Consider the following 24723-nt stretch of genomic DNA (forward strand, 5'->3'; position numbering starts at 1 on the left):
TGACCATGGCACTCAATTTCTATGCCAGTGGCTCCTCTCAGGGCTCCATAGGTGACCTCTGTGGGATATCACAATCTGCCACCCACAAATGCATCCATGAGGTCAAGGAAACCATCTTTGCAAGGGCACACAACTTTGTGCATTTTTCCCTGGACCAGGACAGCCAGGATGCAAGTGCGAATGGATTTGCCCAGATCTTGGGTTTCCCACATCTACAGGATATGATCGACTGCACTCATGTGGTGCTCAGATCTCCATCTTAACACAGTGAACGATATCAACCACAGGGGGCTCCATTTGCTGAACATGCAGCTGGTTTGCGACCATTATAAACACATCCTGCAGGCCTGCGCACGGTTTCCAGGGACCGTCCACAACGCCTACATCCTCAGTCGGTCACAGATCCCTGGAATCTTCCAGGGCCCACAGAAGCTGCAGGGTTGGCTCCTCAGGTACAAGGGCTACCCACAGAGGACACGGCTGATGACACCCGTGCAGCAGCCTCAGACTGCAGTAGAGCAAAGTTATAATGAGGTTCATGCTGCATCTTGCAACTTGGTGGAGCAAACCATTGGGATGTTGAAGATGAAGTTCCAGTGCCTGGACCGGTCTGGTGGAGCCCTGCAATACAGTCCACAGAGAGTGTCACACATCGTCGTCACCTGCTGCGCCCTTTATAACCTGGCGCTGCAACGGGGAGACGAGCTGGCTGAGGAGGAGATGGAGGAGCTGCACATCCTCTCCAATGAGGAGGACACCAATGAGGATAAGGATGAGGAGATCCTCAGTGGTGACAATGGCCGGGATGCGGCCCTCGCACTGGCCAGAAGAGGCAAGCGCACTCGGGAGGCCCTCATAGCTGCTAGATTTGTGGAGGATGATGATGACATGCAGCGAGGTGACCCCGTAGATCCTCACATTGCATCCATGAATGTTTGACTCCAGTCTGGCTTATGGCAGTGCGAATACCCTCTGTGAGAATGCTCCTGTCATGGAGACATAATGGAGGCCCTAATAGTCATTCGATTGCAGGAGGATGATGACATGCAGTGAGAACGCTCCATAACTCTTCGCATAGGCTCTGTGAATGTCTGACTCTTGTCTGGCTGAGGGCAGCTCGCTTGCGCTCTGTGATCAGGGTCATAACGTAGAATCGCAGCCATGAAACTTTAGAAGCATCTGATCCTTTGTCCGCCTTCAGCACCTGAGCCCTTCAGGAGCTGGAGCATAGCATCACTGGTTGCAGATGCTTGAAGAGATGGGGCCAGCCCCACCTTAAAGGCACTGAGAGCACACAGAGAGTATGAGAGAACTCTGCGGCACCTGCCCACTACATTCTGGCAGCAATGACCAGCACTGCTGAGGTGCAGACATCAGTAATGTGTCCAGGGAGTGTGAGGCCAGACCATCACTTTGGTCTGAAGGCTGAACAGGAAGAGGCCCTGGACTGAGGCGCCTGCCTTTATCTTGTGTAGAAAGGTTTCACATCTGAGTGACAGGAACACTGATCATCAGAACAAGGAACCATAGGCAGGGAAACATTCTGGAGAATTTATTGACAATAGTGAACATTATGTACAAGTGATTAACACCCATGCCCAGGCTGTGCAACTCATTCTCCTTAACTTTCCTAACCCTGCCGCTACGTCTTTGTGTTCCCTGGACTTCCACAGCGGAGATGGGGGCAGCCTGCTGCTTGCATTGCCCTGTCTGTGCTGACCTTCGAGGGTGTCCTCTGGAGGGCCCCGGCCTGCTTTTAGAGTCCTCCTGTGTGGCAGTGGCGCTCTCCTCAGCCTGTGGAGCCGGAGCTGCTGAGGTCACAGGAAGAGGGGAGTCTGATGGGCCGGACAATCGGAGTCACCTGGATGGATGGGCCCTGAGTGTGCACCTGCTGATCCTCCTCTCTATGGGTGCCCGGGGGGCCCTGGCTGACTCCTTGAAGAGCAAGGGTAGCTGGAGTGAGATCAAGCTGCCTGGCACCCCTCTCGTGGACACATTATTGGAGGCCAACTATGGAATCAGTAATGGAGTTGAGCCCGTGCAGCAGTGCAGGAGCGAAGTTCTGGACCAAGGTCTTCATGGCGGCTGCCATCTTACCAGTGTTGACCTCGGTGCGTTGCAATGCCGGCGCTATCCCCTTAGAGTGAAGGCGGATGGACACTTTCATCGTGCCTTGCAATCTGAGGAGTGCAGTGGACATCCCTTCCTGATGTTCCTGAGCTTGCCTTTGCAGCTCCAGCAACTGTGACATGACCGAATCCAAAGGCTTATCATCTGACTTGAACTCAGCAACGTTCTAGCCTCCAGCAGTCCTCCGAGTGTCAGAAACCTGGCAAGTCCCTGCCGTCACCTGCTGTGGATCAGATGGACAAAGTGCTCACCAGATTGTGATCCCAGAGCTATTCTAAAGCTAGGTCCCATGGAGGTGTGTGTGTCTCTGCGCTGGTGGAGGGTGTGGGTGAGCGCTGTGATGGGACTTCAGGGAGGGTGCCTCCAGATTCCTTTTCAGGGGTTTCTTTTGGGTTTGATTGGAGGCCCTGAGTCATGGACTCTGTCGATTGTTTCCCAATTATGCCTGTGGAAGCAAGGAGAGATAATTAGTGCATAGCAGTGGCCTGTGAAACAGGGCACATCACTCACAGCATGTTTGTCTGATGGATGTTGCACTGCTGGATCTTCACTTGTTTGAGCACTGCTCACCTCACTGTCAGCACAGGAACAGTCCAGATCCTTGCAGGCCAACTGGATGGCTCTGTTTTCAAAGTCCATGAGGACCTTGATTCTGGGCATTCCACCACCAGTCTGTGACCTCTCCTTGCTGTTGTGTGCCAGTTTGTCCTGCAAGAATAGAGATGGGGAAAGTGTAAGCAGGATGCCTGCCAGGCCAGATGATAAACATGCCTGGCATGCATGGGTGGTGAATGGTCCCATGGATGGGATGAGGGCAATGATATTGAGTGCGAGAGAGTGAATGGTGATGTCCTTTGAACTGACAGTGAGTGAGGGCCCTGTGGATGTATGATGGGTTTGTGTGTGTGTGAGTTGAAAGTGATGAGAAGAGTGACTTACCCTGGCAGAACAGAGGACTTCATTCATGCTCTTTCAACACTGAGTGGCTGTCCTATTTTGAAGGCTGTTGGCACTGACCACCACTGCCGGCACCTTCCAAGCCAGGTTAGTGCTGTTGCTGCCCATCTTGTGGCCAGAGCCGGATAGAGGACATCCCCAGCAGGCATCCATGGCATCCAAAAGGCGCTCGAGGGACGCCTCACTGAACCTGGGGGCTGCAGTCCTCTTCAGTTTCAGGGCCATTTCTTCCATTCAGCAGTGCTGGCCTGGAAGCATTGATTTGTGTGCTTTTGGTTAGACTTTAAATATGGCGCCTGGTGTGATGCAGCAGCGGGGTGAGTGCCCACCTACCATGGAAATGGCGTGTTTCCTGGGAATGCATTAATAATGTGCTGGATTTGGGACGATAAGGCATGAAAACTTGCCATTGCGGCCAGCAGGTAAAATGCCATTTTACCCGCCTGCTATTGCACTTGGTGCAAATCTGGGACAATCCTGCTGGATGCCTTGGTGCAGGAGTTTGATAGGAGGAGAAAGGTTCTCGTCTGGATGGGCCTACAGAACCTCCAGAAAAGCACTGAGAAGGCAAACAGAGTAAGTGGCCATAGCGGCCAAGCCAGTAATCTGACCCCAAAGATCTAGCTGCAATTCTGAAAGAAGTTTAATGACCTTACAGGAGTGGTCATGTTCAGTGAATGCATCCTGACATGGCAAGTCCTGTCAACTGCACCACTTGCCTCTCACAATCCTCCATTCACCACATCCCCATTCACTCACCTGCCAACAGTCTCTATCAACCACAACTCATACTTAACATTCCCCCAGCTTGCGCACACTGCCAGCTATTCAGCTTTGGTAGGCACATTACCGAAACACATTGAACGACGCTCACCGACATATATCCCTCTCTTTTGAAGGACAAGGTGGCCTATAAGAAGTAGATGCAGCAGCTAACCACCAGGGGCAATGCAGAGCTGCATGTGCTGACCCCTATGGAAGAGACTGCTGGGAATAATTGGAATGGCTGTCACTGAGGTGTGGCTGAAACCGTTGAGGTTAATGGTATGTTCCTGCCTAATACACCTTCTCATATATCACTTTACCCTCATCTCGTAATCTGCAAATGGTGTAATTGTGCACTTCTTGCCTTCTTCCTTACTTCTCTCATCCCAATCCTGCCCTTGTGCCTTTAAGTTTTCAAATGTCCAGGAATGCCGCCTGGCCAGCCAGTGTGAAGCTGAAGGTCTCGAGGGAGAAGAGGATGAGGAAGGTGAAACACATTCACTCGTTCTGGCACTCGTAGCCACCCACTCAGATACTGGCATGGCATGAACTTTAGATGCTGACACAGAAACAGGATCTGTATGTGGTGAGTTATTGAGCTGCAGTCAGGGCAGAGTGGAAAGGATTGTGTGAATCTCAGCTCCTCATAGGATGAGATTGCCCACCAGTTCTGTGGTAGAGGACTCAGTTGAAGGAGATGGGGGAATTGTAATGAACTCTGTGCTATGCAGCAGTTGCACAGCGCTGGATGGCTCAGAGCGGCTTGGGAACTGGAGTATGTTAACGTGGCTGTGTCTCCGAGGCTGCCAGCAGCACCAGGCACTCTGAAGGAGCAGAGTGAGCTGGTTGGGCTCCTCTTTTAGGCTGCATTTCCGCTGTGGTTGTACCGTTGGCTGTCGCACAAACAGGTATGTCACCTCTTCCAATATGACCCAGGATGTGTCGTGTAAACTGGTCCACGTGACCATTGTTTTTAAGAGAACAAGAAGGGGAGTGTGGCACAGCTGAAAAAGAAAAAGAAAGGAAAGCTGGATCCAGGAGGCCCAGCAGAAGTGCACCATTTTGGTGAAGACCATGCCACTGCAACTCGAGTTGATTGGGTGCTGCTGTTGGCTGAGGAGTGGAGGCTAAATCCTCAAAGAAAAGCAGCTGGAATTCTACCAGAGAAAGTTCAGAGCTTTGAGGGACTTGGTGGCTGAAATTAGTGTCTTATATGCTCAGTGGACTGCCCAGTAACTCTATGAGACCTATCTTTGTTGTATTTGCTCTTTAATGTGTAATTTATAGCTTACATTGATTACAATTTGCTTGTTAATTCATGTTTTGTTTATGTTGATTTTAGTTTGTAAAAGTTACAAAAAGTGAAACCTTGTCCATTGGTTTTCTCATTGGGTTCTGTCAGTAAACTTAGTTCTTTTGGTTTGTTGGTCTTCACAGTGATCATAACAGCAGAGTACAGGACAGCACTGCTGAATGGGCACACAGAGATGCTTGGTGCATTGGCAGACAAGCCAGAGAGCCTGAAGGTTATGGTCAAGGACCTTGGAGCCCATCCTTTCCAGCGTGAAAGTGGTGACCAACTTCACCAAAACACTTGTGGCCCCAGCTGTGATGCAGTATCTCTTGGCTGGTGCCTGCACTTCCTTTGCAGCAGACGGAGAAGCTTTTCAACGTCTGAGTGTTGTAGTGGAAGTTTAGACTACACCTTGAAATATCAACTTGTTGCCATGCAAGTCCAGCTTGGTGGCATGCAGACTCAGGCTGCCGCCATCATTTTTCTATGAAACTACAGGTGCTACAGGCCTGAATTTTGTAGTTAATGTATTCTACAGTGGTGTCCCTTGTGCTTTGAAATGTATTAGAAACTGACCAGACACAGACTGTCTTTAGATGTATCACATGATTTGCTGAAATAGTAGCCTTTGATCTGGTTTTCATCCAATCAGTGCCCATTTTATTTATGTGGATTCAACTTGTAAAACCAGCAGCAAGAGAAAAAAGGAAACAATATCACAAAGTAGACAGATGAGGAAGGCCATCCAGCCCACCTTCCATCTATCAAATTCAATCTACCAAAAAGACCCTGAAGTTGCACTTCAATAACATCCACTTGTTTCTGAAATGTTTCCTAATGATCCGAAAATTAAGTTTTGCCAGTTTAAATCTATGTTTCAGCCATGGCTTAGTTAGTAGCTTTCTTGCTCTGAGTCAGGAGTTGTGGATTCAAAAATCTGAGCTGACACTCAAGTGCAGTATTCTGTGAGTAGCTGTGTTTCTGATAAGACATTCAACTAAAGCTCTGTCTGCCCTCTAAGAGTTTCTGTGGTACTATTTCAAGTTATTCTGTTGTTCTGGCCAATCATCCCTCAATCAGCATGACTGTAAAACAGATTATCTGATCATTATCACATTGCTGTTTTGGAGAGTTTGCTGTGTGCACATTGGCTGCTGTGTTTCCTATGTTACAACAGTAACTACACTTCAAAAGTACTTCATTGACTATAATGTGGTTTGAGATGTCCTGAAGTTGTGCAAGGCACTCTATAAATGCAAGTCTTTATTTTTTCAGAGTCCCCTTGTTCTACTCTAAAATAACATTCCAGGTGTATCTTTTTTAATTTTCTCAATAGCTTTAAGATCATCACCCAGATGCTTCCTTTCCAGGATGAAAAGCTAAAATTTCTCCACTCTTTCCACTCATCATTCTGGGGGTGGGGGGGCGGGGGGGGGGGGGGGGGGGGGGGGGGGGGGGGGGGGGGGGGGGTCAAACCTGTGGCGCTTCTCCCCACTGTTTCCGATGTTTCATTATCTCTTGTGTATCTGAATGTGCTACTCATGGTATGGTCTGAACAGAGCACTGCGGAATTTATAGGACCTCCTCAGACTTATATTCTCCTGATCTGGCTTTATAGTTCAGCATTCTACTGGCTCACTGCTCAACACTGGTTGGGCATGTTTAGCATCAAGTCTTCTCAGACTCTCAGCTAAATCTTCAAAAAAATTGTGAAGCAGATTTATAGCCAAGGTTACATTATTGAAGCTAAATGTTTCGGAAATGGCGAGTTTTTGGGAAGTACCTAGAATTTCTGGAATGCTTGTTTCCAAGGAGTTCTCCCCCATGATTTTGATGGTAAATGTTTAAAGTAGCAAATATTATGAAACATTTTTGCTGTGTTATAATGCAGTTATCATATTCATTTTCTAGCTATTAATGGCTACATGTTTGGTAACTTGCCTGGGCTGGAGATGTGCAAGGGTGACAATGTTTCGTGGCACTTGATTGGACTTGGCACTGAAATCGACATGCACGGAATTTACTTTCAAGGCAACACAGTCCGCCTGAGGGGGACCACCCATGATGTATTAAATGTGTTTCCTCATACCTCCGCAACAGTCTTCATGCAGCCAGATGATATTGGTATGAGCTCTTCTCTCTCCTTCCTTTTGTCTCCAGTGCTAACATAATCACTGTTGATCCAACTACTTGTGTATTTTAACTTAATACCTTAAGGGTTAATAAGATAAATATTTCAAACTGAGAAAAAAAATCACACCCTTTGGGGAGAGAGCAGGGCAGTGGGATTAGTTCTGGATTTCACTAGCAAAGAACCAGCAAAGGCATGTTATACTGAATGGCTCTCTATACTGTAAACTTCTGTGGTTCCATGGTTGCTTTGTGCACAAATTTTCTAGAATGTGCTCTCAAATCTAAGATCAGAATATAGCTGAAGGTTTGGCTGTGTTTGAGACAACATTGTAAGCAGTGTGAATATTTTGAGAATTCAGCCGTTGAGTGCAATGATGAGAGAATGGGGAAATGGACTGCAGCCCCAGTTCAAGTTTTAAAGCTTAATAAGCCTATTGTTTTCAAAGTTCGTTACCATTAAACTATTTAAGACTTTGAATTAAAATATTTAATTCAGGTACATTTAAGGTCATCTGCCGAACAGCTGATCACTATATGGGTGGAATGAAACATATGTATCATGTTCGAAACTGCAATAAAAGTATCCCGGGCCAGGTTTACAAGACATTCCGAATGTACTACATTGCTGCAGTGGAGATTGAGTGGGACTATTCTCCTGACAGGAGCTGGGAGCTGGAAAGACACAATGCAACCAAAGAAGAAAGGTGGTACTAATCTTTCATTAATTTATTTCATGAAAAATAAGGAACTCAAATATTAAAAGGGTTGTGAGTCTTTGAGAGCTATGGATGCTCAGTCATTGAAAATTTTCAAGGAAGAAGTGTTATATTGTAAGAGCTGGGCATTTTCTTATTCTGTCTTCGCTCCTGCCCTCTTTTTGGTGGGATTTAAATAAGACCATAAGACCATAAGACATAGGAGCAGAAATTAGGCCATTTGGCCCATCGAGTCTGCTCCGCCATTCAATCATGGCTGATAAGCTTCTCAACCCCATTCTCCCACCTTCTCCCCGTAACCTTTGATCTCCTTACCAATCAAGAACCTATCCATCTCGGTCTTAAATACACTCAATGACCTGGCCTCCACAGCCTTCTGTGGCAATGAATTTCATAGATTCACCACTCTCTGGCTAAAGAAGTTTCTCCTCATCTCTGTTCTAAAAGGTCTTCCCTTTACTCTGAGGCTGTGCCCTCGGGTCCTAGTCTCTCCTACTAATGGAAACATCTTCTCCACATTCACTCTATCCAGATCTTTCAGTATTTTGTAAGTTTCAATCAGATCCCCCCCTCATCCTTCTAAACTCCATCGAGTATAGACCCAGAGTCCTCAAACATTCCTCATATGTTAAGCCTTTCATTCTGGGATCATTCTCGTGAGTCTCCTTTGGACCCTCTCCAGGGCCAGCACATCCTGAGATACAGGGCCCAAAATTGCTCACAATATCCTAAATGTGGTCTGACCAGAGCCTTATAAAGCCTCAGCAGCACATCCCTGCTTTTATATTCTAGTCCTCCCGAAATAAATGCCAACATTGCATTTGCCTTCCTAACTACCGACTCAACCTGCAAGTTAACCTTAAGAGAATCCTGGACTAGGACTCCCAAGTCCCTTTGCACTCCAGATTTCTGAATTCTCTCCCCATTTAGAAAATAGTCTAAGCCTCTATTCTTCCTACCTATGTGCATGACCTCACACTTCCCCACATTGTATTCCATCTGCCACCTCTGTCCATTCTCCTAACCTGTCCAAATCCTTCTGCAGCCTCCCCTCCTCCTCAATACTACCTGTCCCTCCACCTATCTTTATATCATCTGCAAATTTAGCCAAGATGCCCTCAGTTCCTTCATCTAGATCATTAACGTATAAAGTGAAAAGTTGTGGCCCCAACACTGACCTCTGCGGAACTCCACTAGTCACCAGCCGCCACCCTGAGAAGGACCCCCTTATCCCCACTCTCTGCCTCCTGCCAGACAGCCATGCTAGTACCTTGTCTCTAACACCATGGACTCTTATCTTACTGAGCAGCCTCCTATGCGGCTCCTTGTCTAAGGCCTTCTGGAAGTCCAAGTAGATAACATCCATTGGCTCTCTTTTGTCTAACCTACTCGTTACCTCCTCAAAGAATTCTAACAGATTTGTCAGGCATAACCTCCCCTTGATGAAACCATGCTGACTTTGCCCAATTTTACCATGCACTTCCAAGTATTCTGAAATCTCATCCTTACTAATAGACACTAAAATCTTACCAACGACTGAGGTCAGGCTAATCGGCCTGTAATTTCCTGTCTTTTGCCTCACTCCCTTCTTAAACAGGGGGGTTACATTAGTGATTTTCCAGTCCTCTGGGACCCTCCCTGACTCCAGTGATTCCTGAAAGATCACCATTAACGCCTCCACTATCTCTTCAGCTATCTCCTTCAGAACTAAAAAAAACTAGAAATAAAGTTAGTTCAATGATGGCCACCTGCAGTTGTATCAACAATTAAAGTATTTTGTGAATCTCCAACTTCATTTGTACTGTGGGTGTTTTAATTGTACTTTCAGCCCTATTACTCTCATTTTCTATTTGCTGTTTTTCTTGTTCTCTGACTGAGTACAACTCTTGATCTTTCTCCTCGATAATATCAACTTCCATTTCCACATCAATCATGTGCACATTTGGGACTCCCAGGCACCTAAAATATCTTTACAGCTACCGCGACCTCGATGTGATGCATGTCTGCTAGCTGGAACTTTACCACAATCTGAAGTATTATTGTTTCCTCTACTCCTGCATGTTGTCTGGATATGGCCTACTTTCCCATTGGCATAGCACTTTGACTGGAATTGGGGACATTTAAATGGCTGGTAGCTATCAAGGCAATGGGAACATCTAAATTTCTGACTCTGAGACTGTGAACTTGGCTGCCTTGACCTGGATATTGCTGAAATCCAGTGGACCTCACTTTTCGGCTCACGAAGAGAATTCCCCTGCAATTTGTAGCTATCCCTTTGTAGAAATACACTCTGGGAGGCTTCTTAGTCAAACAAAATGAACGTTATTTACACAAGAGCTCCGTGGTTGCTTGTATCCGGCCAGCCCCTCATAGAGCCATTTTTTTCCCGAGGAAACCCCTTCCTAGAATTTATTTCTCCGTGCTAGCCAGACATTGGTTGAACAAATCACGTGACCCCCTACTCAATTGAACTGATCTTAAAGTGACAGCCATCACATTCTTCCTGCCATTTCCATTTCCAAAAATGTGACACATGCTCAATTGAACTAGCTTTATTTACACCTCCCCAACAGAGAGGGCAGCAGAGAGAACAACATAACACCATGCTCAGTGTTTGCAATATACTACAAAGAATTCCAAAGATTTTTGGGTACTAAGGAAATCAAGTGTTAGGCAATAATGAAGGAAAGAGAAGTTAAGGTAGAAGATTAATCACGGTTTATTGAATGGCACAGCAGGCTTCAAGGGCTGTATGGCCTACTCAAGCTCCTATTTCTTAATTTTGTTTGTATGTTCCTATGCTTCAAGATGGTTTGCAGAGAGCAAATAGATGCTGAACAATAGAGGAAGAATCAAAAGAAATGACCAAGTAATTGTTCACAAAGTTACGTTTCAAGAAGGCTTTTGAAGGTGAGGAGTGACAGCAAATGGAGGGGCAAAGACGAGAGTTACAAAGTATAAGGTGAAGATACTTGAAAGAAGTGTAGGTAGGTAGGAACTAACCCAGTGCTGGTCCTCTTGATACACTATCCTACTCAAGGGACTGACAGGCTATGCACTGCAATTTCTCCATGAGGGATCTGCCTGCTTACCAGTTCTTTATTTGAGCCCTATCCCTGCACTATCTTCAAAGCTTTTCAGTGCAATCACTATGGTGTGATTTCAACACTTTCTGATGCTGCAAATCCATTTCAGTCTGACCAGAACATCAAGGATCATCTCATGCCATGTAGCACAATCTCAGGCTATGTTGTGCCTGTACTTAATCTTGCTGCCAGACTGTCTGACCGCTACTGAACACCATATCATGTTTTTATAATGATATGAAGGACCAATCACTCATGAGGGATTGTGTAAACACATTGTGGGTTCGTTTATTTAGACTAGGCACATGAGAACATTTTTACAAAGGTAGAAAGCTTGAAAACATCAGAGCTGCGTTTTGTTCTGTTCATAGGCAAAAGTGAAACTGAGACTGGATCACACTTCCCTCTGGTGATGCCATCCTGCTATCCCTTAAATGCATATTACAATGGTGTTCAACATGGAAGAGTACTGATTCATCAGCTGAGGAGGGTGGGGGAGGGGGCATGTTAAGTGGCAATCAGCAGGAAGTTCCCTTGCACGCATTTGACTTGATGCCAAGAGATTTCAAAGGGCCCAGAGTCAGTGCTTAGGAATCCCAGGGCAACTCCCTTCTTATACCACTGTGTCACCAGCTCTGGTAGGTCTGTCCAGCCAGTGGGACAGTACATACCCGAGAATGATGATGGTGGTGTCTGGTGCGTTGTCTGAAAAGTATGATTCAGTGAGTATGAGTATGTTGGGATGTTGCTTGACTAGTCTCTGGGACAGCTCCCCCAATTTTGGCACAAGCCTCTACATGTTAGTAATGAAGACCTTGCAGGACCGATATGGCTGTTGTGCTGTTGTCATTTCCAGTGCCTACATCGATGCTGGGTGATCTGTCCTGCTTCATTCCTTATTGATTTTTCTGTAGGGGTTTGATACAACTGAGTGGTTTATTAGGCCATTTCAAAGGGCATTTGAAAGTTAGGAAACAACTGAAGGCACTGGATACTGCAAAGGTTACCAACCCTGACAACATTCCAGCAATAGTACTGAAGACTTGTGTTCTAGAACTAGCTGTGTCCCTAGTCAAGATGTTCCAGTACAGCTTCAACATTGGCATCTACCCGGTAATGTGGAAAATTACCAGGCATGTCCTGTCCCCAAAAAGCAGGACAAATCCAACCCGGCCAATTACTGCTCCATCAGTCTAGTCTAAGTCATCAATATAGTGATGGGAGGTGTGGTTGACAGTGCTTTCAAGCAGCACTTAACTCAGCAATAACTGGCTTACCGTTGCTCAGTTTGGGTTCTGCCAGGACCATTAGCTCCTGACCTCATTACAGCCTTGGTCTAAACGTGGACAAAAGAGCTGAACTTGAGGTGAAGTGAGGGTGACTGTGCTTGACTTCAAGGCACCATTTTAATGAGGCTTCAAGTGGCACTAGCAAAACTGGAGTCAATGGGAAACAGGGGGAAAACTCTCAACTGGTTGGAGTCATACTTGGCACAAAGGAAGATGGTTTTTGTTGTTTGAGTTTAGTCATCTCAGTCCCAGGACATCACTGCAGGAGTTCCTTGGGGTAACGTCCTAGGCCCAACCATCTTCAACAGCTTCATCAGTGGCCTTCCCTCTATCATAAGGTCAGAAAAGGGGATGTTTGCTGATGATTGCACAATGATCAATACCTTTTGCAACTGCTCATATACTGAAATAGTCCATGTCCATATACAGCAAACCTGGACAACATTCAGGCTTGAGCTTATAAGCAGCAGGTAACATTTGTGTCACAAAAGTGCCAGACAATGACATCTTTAGCAAGAGATAATCTGACCATCTCTACTTGATGTTCAGTGGCACTATCATCTCTGAATCCCCCAATATCAACATCCTGGGGGTTACCTTTGACCAGAAACTGAATTGGACCAGCCATATAAATATTGTGGCTACAAGAACAGGTGAGAGGTTGGGAATTTTGTGGCAGGTAAATTGCTTCCTGATTCCACAAAGCCTGTCTATCATCTACAAGGTACAAGTCAGGAGTGTGACAGAATACCCTCTACTTGCCTGGATGAGTGCAGCTCCAACAACAAGACACTCAATACCATCCAGGACAAAGCAGCCCACTTGACTGGCACCCTGTCCACCATCTTAAACATTCATTCCATCCATCACTGATACACAGTGGCAGCAGTGTGTATCACCTACAGGAAGCACAGTGTGTATCATCTACAGGATGCACAGTGTCTATCATCTACAGGGTGCACAGCTTCAACAGCACCTTCCAGATTTGGGACCTCTGCTATCTAGAAGGACAAGGGCAGCAGATGCATTGGAACACCGCCACCTGCAAGTTCCCCTCCAAGCTACATATCATCCTGTATTGGAACTATATTGCTGTTCCTTCACAGCTACTGATCAAAATCCTGAAACACCCTTCCTAACAGCACTGTGGGTGTACCTACACTGTATGGATTGCAGTGGTTCAGGAAGGCAACTCACCACTACATTCTCAAGGGCAATTAGGGATGGGCAATAACTGCTAATTGGTCAGCAGTGGCCACATCCTACGAAAGAATGAATAAATGCCTTATGTGTCCTTCAACTAACTTCTACAATCTTAATAAAGAGAGAGGGTTTCCACTTTTTCAATGTGCAACTGGCGTGCAGGCCACAGACAGCACAACAGTCAGTTGAATTCCTGTTAACTTGGCAATAGTTATGATTCTTTCAGTATGTGATGGTCCTCTGAGTGACCTGTATTCCAACTAACACAAGGTCAGACTACTGGACAACAAGGGTGATCCCCTTATTACCCTTATCCCCTTATGACCTGGAACCATGCACATGCGCTTAGCAGGACTACAATGAGAGATATGTGACCACAAAGAATGGCATAATACAGACCATCGCTGTCTTCAGATAATGCAACTGCTGCCTGGACTGCTCAGGAGAAACTTGGCAGTTGTTACAGGTGGGGAGAAGTGCTGGGATACATTTTCCGCTTTGTGCTGTTTGCCCCAGACTGACTTGCCTCTGGCAAGTCCTTGAATGTCTTCTCAGTAGAGGATCCTCCACCCACAGACATTTACATTTTAATGACTTTCCACAGACAGAATTAGTGCTTGTCTGTGCAGAAATTACAAAAGTCATTAGGCCCACTGGGCTCCATCTTGGGTCAAGGTGAAGTGTCCATATGTCATGTTCTTTCTTTTAGAAGTAAAATGACCGTCTCCATATGTTCATGGGCATATTACATGTGACACAGTACTCAGCAGAGCAGAAATCGGCTTTGTGACAGTATACTGTGCAATGGATACTTGTACTGGACAATCTAGCTCTTAGGTGGTGACATGAGCTGTTACCTCATATCACAGAATCACAGAATTGTTACAGCACAGAAGGAGGCCATTGTGTTTGTGCCAGCTCTCCAAAAGATCAACCTGGTGCCATTTTCCTGCCTTCTTCGTAACCCTGCACATTCTTCCTTTTCAGGTAACATCTAATTCCCTTTTGAGTGCTTCGATTGAGCCTGCCTCCACCACACTCTCAGGCAGTGCGTTCCAGACCATAATCATTCTCTGTATGAAGTTCTCTCTCATATTACTTTTGCTCCTTTTGCCAATCTGTGCCCTCTTATCCTCAATGATCTTGGGAGTTGGAGTGCCTCTGATAGGCACAGGGGTATCCTAAAGGAGGTAACCACCCCTTGCCCGATAACAGCCCACATGGCTAAAGCAGCCAGGCTACCCATGGTGTGGGCCTTCCCCTGCCATGGATAAAATATCGGTGGGGTGGGGTGAGGCAATGGCCACTTAAGGGCCTCAATAGTCCCAAGGGCAGTTGGGCTGCCCGATGCCTCTGCCCCTAGTAAAATGGGAGGCAAATCAGGCGTGGGTGGTAGGTGGTGAACAGGCATTTTATAAGCCCCCCGCCTTCAAACCCACCAGCAGGGACTGCAAAATTCCATTCATTATCCTTTTTCTGCCAAAACTTATTAATACCTCCCTCAGTTCACTGGAAACACAAAACCTAGCAACAAATGCAAAATCAAATCCAAATTTATCAAGTGAATCATTAATTGATATACATTAAGTGGAGCTAATGACCCTTATGCATTTTCTTGGTGCTTGTCTTCAGTGTGCCTTTGCCTGTCCTAATGCTGCCATGAGCTGTTAGCCCAGTGACTGGGGAATGGTAGGTGCAAGGCTCCTAAGCTTCAATTGGGGAAGCTGCACATGACCTAGGTGGATGATCTCAAGCATCTCTGGGCCTAAGGACCCAGTTTCAGCCTGGGCAATCTCAGCCAGGGATGCAGCTGTCAGTATGGCTGACTAGCAACCTTGATGGTACTGATGGAGTGGCAGGGGTAGGAACAGGAAAGCTGTCATCTTGAGCAGGTTGCTGTTCCAGTGAGCCATTGCCATTCTCCTGCATCTCACAATCCTGGTGATCTGGAGAACAGTTTGCTGCATTGCTATGATACCTTAGAAGCTCCTGACATCCGCATCCATGATGGCAGCAGCCTGACCTTCCATTGCAGTAGCCTGAGCTGCAAAGAAACCAGTCCAAGTTTCCATGGAAACAGAAGCTGTTTGTACTGCAATGAAAGTTGGGATCTCAGTTATTAGGTGCCCCATGATGGCAGGTTCCACAGCTGTGCTGATCGTTGCAAACAGCCATTCTACAGTTAATGGGATGAGCTCAAAGTTCTACACAAATCCTTGCAGTAGTCTGATGTTGGACCCTTCCATGCTCTGTGGTAGCATGAACAAAGTTTCTAGCAGGCTTCCCAGTTCACCAAGCATTTGGTTGAATGCACTCAACAAACCTCTCCTGTAGCCTGACTTATCAAAACCATCATCTGAGATTTCTAGAGCAGATCTAGGGTGCAACTTCATCCTCCTGCATAGATCTTTCCACCCTCAATCCTGCATACTGATCCTGGTGCCTCACCGCATGCAGATCCCTCCTCTATCCTATCTCTAATGTACATGCAGTGTCAGTCTCTGAACTGGTAGCTGCAACAGTGTTATGATCCCCAGCTGAGGTTATCCCTAGACAAGCCTGATCCCAGACTGGAACCCAGTTTGATAGATCCTAACTTTTAATTGTTTCTTTAGAATATGTGGAGAGTGGCTACTGAACAGAATCACAGGAGTCAGCTGATGAACTTTCAGCAAAAGAATAAAATGTTTATTCAACAAGAAAAGATGAGCTATATTACAATACTCCTTCGCCCACAACTACAGCATTACAGATATATACAGATTTGTAAGGATAACACAAGTTACAAAAGCTATCTTATACTTTAATGTTCACAGTAAATGCACAGCCCATGTAAACCAATAGACTCCCTGTGGTCAGGCACACCACAATCTGCAACCAAGTGACAGATGCCACCTCAACCAGATGCTATGGATCTCTCCTTAACTCCCCCCCAGATGCTTGTCACACTGTGAGCCAAACAGTCTCACTGCACTCTGTCTTTCACACAATGGTTTCCAATCCTCACTCTCCAAGAACTCACCTTGGAATCTTCTCCCAAACAGATGCTTTCTCTCAGATGCCTTCTGCAAGGGTTCACCTCCAGGGTTTCAAACTCTCCTTCCAATGTTCCTCTCCCTGATTCACCGCATGCATTCAAGCTGTCTTCCATGCTTTCTGTTTCACTGACTCAGCTGACAACAGTACACACTGCTTCACATGCCCATAGCAAAGAGTTACAGACCTGCAGTTGTCTCTTTAGACCTTCTTGCCTCTAGCAAGCTGTTCTCGCTTTAAATATGCTTTCTGCAGATTTTGACTCTTTAAATATGAAGCTTGGAGCTTTTCTCTCTGCCCCTCACTCTTAACTTCATTAACAGGACCTTTTCCAGGTTCCTGTTCTTCCTTTGACAAGAAGGTCTGCTTTGGACTTCCCCCTCTTCCACTTCCCGGTTTTGGGGTCTTTCTTTAGCTTGAGACTTGCTATCTGTTTCATTCTTGGTTGCTTCTGCTTCACAGCTGTCTTCAAACCAACTGAACTCCAACAGCTTCCAAAATAAACTGTTGTCTCTTCCTTCTGTGTGTGTCTATGGGAGGGACCTGCTAGGTAACAATCCAATTCTTCTACCCTTGTATGTTTACCTTCTCTTGCGGAGTTATAAAACCCCACATTAGAAATGCAAGCATCTTTTTAAAGAGAAACTAAAACTCTATTTGACCTTTCTTAACTCACAGATACTGGCATGTAAATCAAACTTAAATTTTAAAGCTAAAACTCATTCCTAACACTCAAAAAATACAAATAAAACTTACTTAAACTGTCTCTATTTCCTAACAACAGGAAGATCGAGTGACAAGGTATCACCATCATTATTGTCTTTTTCCTCTGTCTGGCAAGGTTCCAGTTCTGGGATATCTGAAACGAAAAGGGACAAGAGTTAGGTTATGCTGAGGTGACAGGGCAGAGTGGGAAGTGTATGCTTACGATGCCTACGTCCCCTGAAATAATAAATTTCACTATCTGTAGCTTGTGAGTCAGAAGAGGTTGTGGGATGAGGGAGAAATAAGGAGGATTGGGCATGCATAGACTCTCATCATCACCCTATCCTGTGAAACTAGTGGTCACGGCCTTTGTAATGCTCCTTCTATGATGACCTTCTTCATGGTGAGGGGTGCCGAAAAGGTGGGGGGGTGGGGGTGGGGGGGCGCTAAAATGTGCATAAATGCTTGTCCTCCTCCAGTCTCTTCCTGTTGTGAATCACATTCTGCAAGAAAGAGGGAAGTGTCTCAGTGTCCCCCCCGCAATATATTTAGGTGAGGTGACTGCCATGGTTGTATAGCTGCCATTGAGTGGAATGTGGGTGCAAGGCTTGTAACAGTGTATGAGTGTGAGATAAAGCATGTGAATTAAATGAAACATATATTGATAAAGATTGTTGCTGTTATGATGGAAGGAAGATCATTGATGAAGAAGCTGAATTCAACAGTTGATGAGGCTACGGGTGCAGCAGGTGGAATATGGCATTTGAAGATTGAACACCCCTTGAACACTCATCAGATCATTAAACTTCTTACACTGTATCAAGGTTCTTAGAGATACACTGGCATTACCATCCATCACTTTCCTCATGATATGTCTTAAGAGTCTCCTGACCCCTTGAAAAATGAAGATGCCCTTTGCCTCTCCACCTCCTGCACCAAGGCCTCCAGTGCAGCAATAGAAAATCTTGGTACATGCTCTATCACATTCTTCAAAGTATTTTCCAGGTTCACTTCACAAATGACTCCCAACCACTTCTTACAGCCACAGTCCACCTCCCCTTTAAGAGGTGGAAGTTGCCTTTAAGAAACATAGAAAATAGAAGCAGGAATAGGTCATTCGGCCCCTTGAGCCTGCTCCGCCATTCATTACGATCATGGTTGATCATCCAACTCAATAGCCTAGTCCCGCTTTCTCCCCACATCCTTTGATCCCTTTCGCCTCAAAAGCTGTATCTAACCCCTTCTTGAAATGTTTTGGTCTCAACTGCTTTTTGTGGTACCGAATCCCACAGGCTCACCACTGTCTGGGTGAAGAAATTTCTCCTCATCTTAGTCCTAAATAGTCTACACCGTATCCTCAGACTGTGACCTCTGGTTCTGGACTCCCCCACATGGGGAACATCTTTCCTGCATCTACCCTGTCTAGCCCTGTTAGAATTTTTAGGCTTCAATGCGATCCCCCCTCATTCTTCTGGACTCCAGCAAATATAATTCTAACCGACTCAATCTCTCCTCATATGTCTTTCCTGCCATCCCAAGAATCAGTCTGGTAAACCTTCGCTGCAACTCCCTCTATAGCAAGAACATCCTTCCTCAGAGAAGGAGACAAAAATTGCACACAGTGTTCCAGGTGTGGTCTCACCAAGGCCCTGTATAATTGCAGTAAGGCATCCCTGCTCCTGTACTCAAATCTTCTCACTATGAAGGCCAACATACCATTTGCCTTCTTTACTGCCTGCTACACCTGCATGCTTACCTTCAACGACTGGTGTACGAGGACACCTAGGTCTCGTTGCACATTCCCCTCTCTCAATTTATAGCCGTTCAGATAATAATCTGCCTTCCTGTTTTTGCTACCAAAGTGAATAACCTCACATTTATCCACATTATACTGGACACTGGAAGCACTGGACACTCATGATTTCAGGTAATCTCTTGATCAGTAAATGAACATTGCAGTTCGTAGTGACTGCATGCAATTTTCAGTCAAATAGCAGACAGATCATTTAATTTACTGCCTGCAGCGCAGTGAATGTCTATGTGTTAATCACATACTGCAATCCCCACACTCATTTTCGGGGGTTACATATTTTAACTCCTCTGACAGTTTGGTAAACAAAGTGGTTGAGCTTTTGCCAAATCAATCAGAAGTTCTGGTTCATTGATGAGTTTATATCAGGCAGCCCTTTTTAAAATATTCTTTCATGAATGTGAGCATCCTTGGCAAGGCCAGCATTTATTGCGCATCCCTAGATGCTTGAAGAGATGGCTGTGAGCCACCTTCTTGAAGCGCTGCAGTCCATCTGCTGTAGGTACACCCACAATGCTGCTGGGATGGGAGTTCTAGGATTTTGATCCTGTGATAGTGAAGGGACTGCAAAATAGTTCCAAGTCAGGATTGGGTGTGGCTTGGAGGGGAACTTGCAGGTGATGTTGTATCTTTTGCTTTTGACCATCTAGGTAGAGGTTGCAATTTGCAAGGTGCTACTGAAGGAGCCTTGGTGAGTTCCTGCAGTGCATCTTGTAGATGGTACACACTGCTGCCACTGCACGTCGAGGGAGGGAGTGAATGTTTAAGTTTGTGGATGTGGTGCCAATCAGGCTGGCTGCTTTGTCCTTGATGGTGTCAAGTTTCTTGAGTGTTGTTGGAGCTGCCCTCATCCAGGCTAATGGAGAACATTCTGTCACACTCCTAACTCACACCTTCTGGATGGTGGACAGGCTTTGGGGAGTCAGGAGGTGAGTTACGTGCCTCCAACTTCCCAGCCTCTGACCTCTTGTAGCCACAGTATTTATATGGCCAGTTAGTTCAGTTTCTTGTTAATGGTAAGCCCCAGCATGTTGGTACTGACTGGGGGATTCAGCAATGGTAACGCTATTGAATGTCATGGGGAGATGGTTGGATCATCTATTGTTGGAGATGGCCATTCCTGACACTTGTGTGGCGCGAATGTTACTTGCCACTTATCAGCTGTAAAGGAAATTTCTTTCCTAATACTACCATGGGATACTTTAAAGCAGGCTCGTGTGTGACTAATTTAATTAAATTGAAGACAACCAGACTGCAAGGTTTAAATCATCAAAGAGATTAGCATAAAAACTGGCATTTTGAAATGGAAATGGATGAGCTAAGGTGAGGTCCCGGTAGGTACAGCATGAATTGGGATTTGCATTAGGAGATAAGTAATAAGTGGATTGTTAAAAACAAAAAAAACTGCGGATGCTGGAAATCCAAAACAAAAACAAAAACAGAATTACCTGGAAAAACTCAGCAAGTCTGGCAGCATCGGCGGAGAAGAAAAGAGTTGACGTTTTGAGTCCTCATGACCCTTCGACAGAACTTGAGTTCGAGTCCAAGAAAGGGTTGAAATATAAGTTGGTTTAAGGTGTGTGTGTGGGGGGCGGAGGGAGAGAGAGAGAGAGAGAGAGAGGTGGAGTGGGGGTGTGGTTGTAGGGATAAACAAGCAGTGATAGAAGCAGATCATCAAAAGATGTCAACAACAATAGTACAAAAGAACACATAGGTGTTAAAGTTAAAGTTGGTGATATTATCTAAACGAATGTGCTAATTAAGAATGGATGGTAGGGCACTCAAGTATAGCTCTAGTGGGGGTGGGGAGAGCATAATTTTTTTTTTTCCTTTCCCCCTTTTTATAATGGAAATAGGTGGGAAAAGGAAAATCTATATAATTTATTGGAAAAAAAAAGAAAAGGAAGGGGGAAACAGAAAGGGGGTGGGGATGGGGGAGGGAGCTCACGACCTAAAGTTGTTGAATTCAATATTCAGTCCGGAAGGCTGTAAAGTGCCTAGTCGGAAGATGAGGTGTTGTTCCTCCAGTTTGCGTTGGGCTTCACTGGAACAATGCAGCAAGCCAAGGACAGACATGTGGGCAAGAGAGCAGGGTGGAGTGTTAAAATGGCAAGCGACAGGGAGGTTTGGGTCATTCTTGCGGACAGACCACAGGTGTTCTGCAAAGCGGTCGCCCAGTTTACGTTTGGTCTCTCCAATGTAGAGGAGACCACATTGGGAGCAACGAATGCAGTAGACTAAGTTGGGGGAAATGCAAGTGAAATGCTGCTTCACTTGAAAGGAGTGTTTGGGTCCTTGGACGGTGAGGAGAGAGGAAGTGAAGGGGCAGGTGTTGCATCTTTTGTGTGGGCATGGGGTGGTGCCATAGGAGGGGGTTGAGGAGTAGGGGGTGATGGAGGAGTGGACCAGGGAGTCCCGGAGGGAGCGATCCCTACGGAATGCCGATAGTGGGGGTGAAGGGAAGATGTGTTTGGTGGTGGCATCATGCTGGAGTTGGCGGAAATGGCGGAGGATGATCCTTTGAATGCGGAGGCTGGTGGGGTGATAAGTGTACACTCCTTTCAAGTGAAGCAGCATTTCACTTGCATTTCCCCCTATTTATTCTACTGCATTCGTTGCTCCCAATGTGGTCTCCTCTACATTGGAGAGACCAAACGTAAACTGGGCGACCGCTTTGCAGAACACCTGCGGTCTGTCCGCAAGAATGACCCAAACCTCCCTGTCGCTTGCCATTTTAACACTCCACCCTGCTCTCTTGCCCACATGTCTGTCCTTGGCTTGCTGCATTGTTCCAGTGAAGCCCAACGCAAACTGGAGGAACAACACCTCATCTTCCGACTAGGCACTTTACAGCCTTCCGGACTGAATATTGAATTCAACAACTTTAGGTCATGAGCTCCCTCCTCCATCCCCACCCCCTTTCTGTTTCCCCCTTCCTTTTCTTTTTTTTCCAATAAATTATATAGATTTTCCTTTTCCCACCTACTTCCATTATAAAAAGGGGAAAGAAAAGGAAAAAAAAAAATTTTTATGCTCTCCCCACCCCCACTAGAGCTATACCTTGAGTGCCCTACCATCCATTCTTAATTAGCACATTCGTTTAGATAATATCACCAACTTTAACTTTAACACCTATGTGTTCTTTTGTACTATTGTTGTTGACATCTTTTGATGATCTGCTTCTATCACTGCTTGTTTGTCCCTACAACCACACCCCCACTCCACCTCTCTCTCTCTCTCTCTCTCCGCCCCCCACACACACACCTTAAACCAGCTTATATTTCAACTCTTTCTTGGACTCGAACTCAAGTTCTGTCGAAGGGTCATGAGGACTCGAAACATCAACTCTTTTCTTCTCTAAGTGGATTGTTAGCTGTTTGAATTTCAAAGGGACATGACAGGATGTTTTACAACTGGAAAAATCATAGATAAATAAGACAAGGTTATTAAGTTTATTTTTCTGCAAGTGCTGGCCACAAGGACAACATGAAAGATTGTTATATTCTGAGAACAGTAACTTCCAAAGCAAGGTTGAAACAATGGGATTTAGAAACCAAAGGGGAGAATTATATTAAGGAAAGATTGAAAGCTGTATCTGAGTCCCCGTATGATATCTTGAAAAGTGAACTGTGTGAAGACAGACTTGTGAAGAAGCAGCCTCTAACCCACCCCAGAGAAGTGCTTGCTTGTTCCAAGAAGCAAGGTTTTGTTAAAAGCTTTGGAGTTCTATTGGCGAGTAAAGGAGAGAGAAGCTGTGAAATATCTCTTTCATAGCAACAGTGGGTGCCTTGGTGTATATTACTGGATGTTTTATAGATTAAGAGTCTACTTGGACTGTTGTCTACAATAGGGTGTTTATTTGGGAGTCTAGTTAAGTAGAAATCTTTTGGAAATGTAAGACTAAATTTAACTGTGTAACTGTAATCTTCTGTGTTTAAGTTTTCTTTTTTTTTGTTGATAAATGTTTTAATTTAATATTTAAAAGCTCTAAGAGTGGTAGTGGACTCTTTACTTCTAATTTCAGCATACACAACTCATAATAAATACAAATTGCAAAATCATTGTGATAGCTTGGCCAAGTTCCCCTTTGGGATTTGGTCAGCCCGGCAATTACCATCTGCCCTATCATAACACAGCCCAAGCCTGAATGTTTTCCAGGTCTTGTTGCATATTGGCACTGATTGCTTCATTATCCGAGGAGTTGTGAATGGTGCTGAACATTGAATATTGCTAAGATGTTGCTGAAGCTTTCCATCTTGTACTCATCAGGACAAAGGCAAGAATGCCAAATTTCAAATGAGCACGGTAATTTATATTATAAGTGAAAAGGGATGCCGATTCATTGGCAAATTGACCGTGATTGGCTGGGACATGGAGAAAATCATGGAGCTATAAGCTACCCAAGCTTCTAGGTAATTCAGAAAAGGTGTGCAAATTTTTGTTTGTAGAGAGTGTCTCCCTATGTTTGAATGTATGAATCAGTACCTCTTTTTTGCTGAAGTATAAATTGTTGTGATCATCTGAAATTTGGCATTTTTGCATGTGTCCTGATGAGTGCAAGATGAAAAGCTTCAGTAACATGCCTCTGTTTTCAGCAATATTCATTTCTGTACTGAACATTATGCAATCATCGAACATCCCCATTCACATTATGATGGAACAAAGGTCATTGATGAAGAAGCTGAAGGTGATATATGGTGGGAATGGAGTTGGCGTTTGTGCTGAGAGGTGGACCTAGACATTGCCCCAACATTTATCATGTAATGTTTCCAATAATGTCATTCCTAATTTATAATTATCAATACATTAGTTGTATACAGAGACTTCTGCATTTATAAATATTTCTTGGTGGTGTGGAACATTTTTCTGACTGTATGAAGTTGCAATATTTTTGAAAACTGTTTACTGAACACTGTTCTAAATAATAAATTAAATAGCTTGAAAATGTATTTTTAGTCTTCAGAAATAAACTGTGCAGTAGATTAAATTTTGAATGTAGCCAAAGAAACATTTGCTAATTGTCAACTTTTGTGTTTTTCTAGTTATGGCCATGTGTTTGTTGGTACAGGGCAAGGTAAAATCGGGTCAAAGTACAAAAAGGTTGTTTACAGGGAGTTTACAGATGGAACTTTTACCACACAGAAAATGAGGCTACCAGAAGAACAGCATTTGGAAATACTCGGTAATTAATATAAAAGCTATTTCATAAATATTAACTGCCCCTAGATATGGCATTGTGCAGTCTTTAGAATGACACTCCAGATGGGCTTTCTGATAATCATTAATCTGGATATTGCACAAATGTACTTCTCATAGATTTAAAATGAAAATATTATTTGGGTGGTTTAATACTTCCTATATAATAGTTGCAGTGTCAACATGTAAAATGGAATACAATTTAACCTATAGATCCATTGTAACAGAATGAAACTAATTGATTTAAGTCAATGCCCACCCCACCCTGCATCCACCCCCCCACCCCCCCGCAACTTCTATATATACAGGCAGATGCCTCATTAAAAATGGTGCTCATAAACCCTGCTTACCCAGGACCCTGGAGGTTGAGGGCTCTGATCCCAGGGTGCAGGGATTCAGAGAT

At 45.0% G+C, this 24723-nt stretch overlaps 1 protein-coding gene across 3 annotated transcripts in view; it reads left to right on the top strand.

The window, feature by feature from the left end:
* The window catches only part of LOC121284395 (ferroxidase HEPHL1-like), a 124870-nt gene that overhangs the window by 60115 nt on the left and 40032 nt on the right, over nt 1–24723 (top strand). For all 3 annotated transcript variants that reach the window (XR_005944476.1, XR_005944475.1, XM_041199833.1), the window contains exons 11-13: nt 7058–7270; nt 7776–7983; nt 24167–24306. Coding sequence is in view for 1 of the 3 variants with exons in the window: in XM_041199833.1 (XP_041055767.1) it covers nt 7058–7270; nt 7776–7983; nt 24167–24306 (561 nt within the window). In the remaining 2 variants the exon portion in view is untranslated. The remainder of the gene's footprint in view (nt 1–7057; nt 7271–7775; nt 7984–24166; nt 24307–24723) is intronic.

This window comes from Carcharodon carcharias, chromosome 11 (genome assembly GCF_017639515.1).
Source record: "Carcharodon carcharias isolate sCarCar2 chromosome 11, sCarCar2.pri, whole genome shotgun sequence".
NCBI classification, from domain to species: domain Eukaryota; kingdom Metazoa; phylum Chordata; class Chondrichthyes; order Lamniformes; family Lamnidae; genus Carcharodon; species Carcharodon carcharias.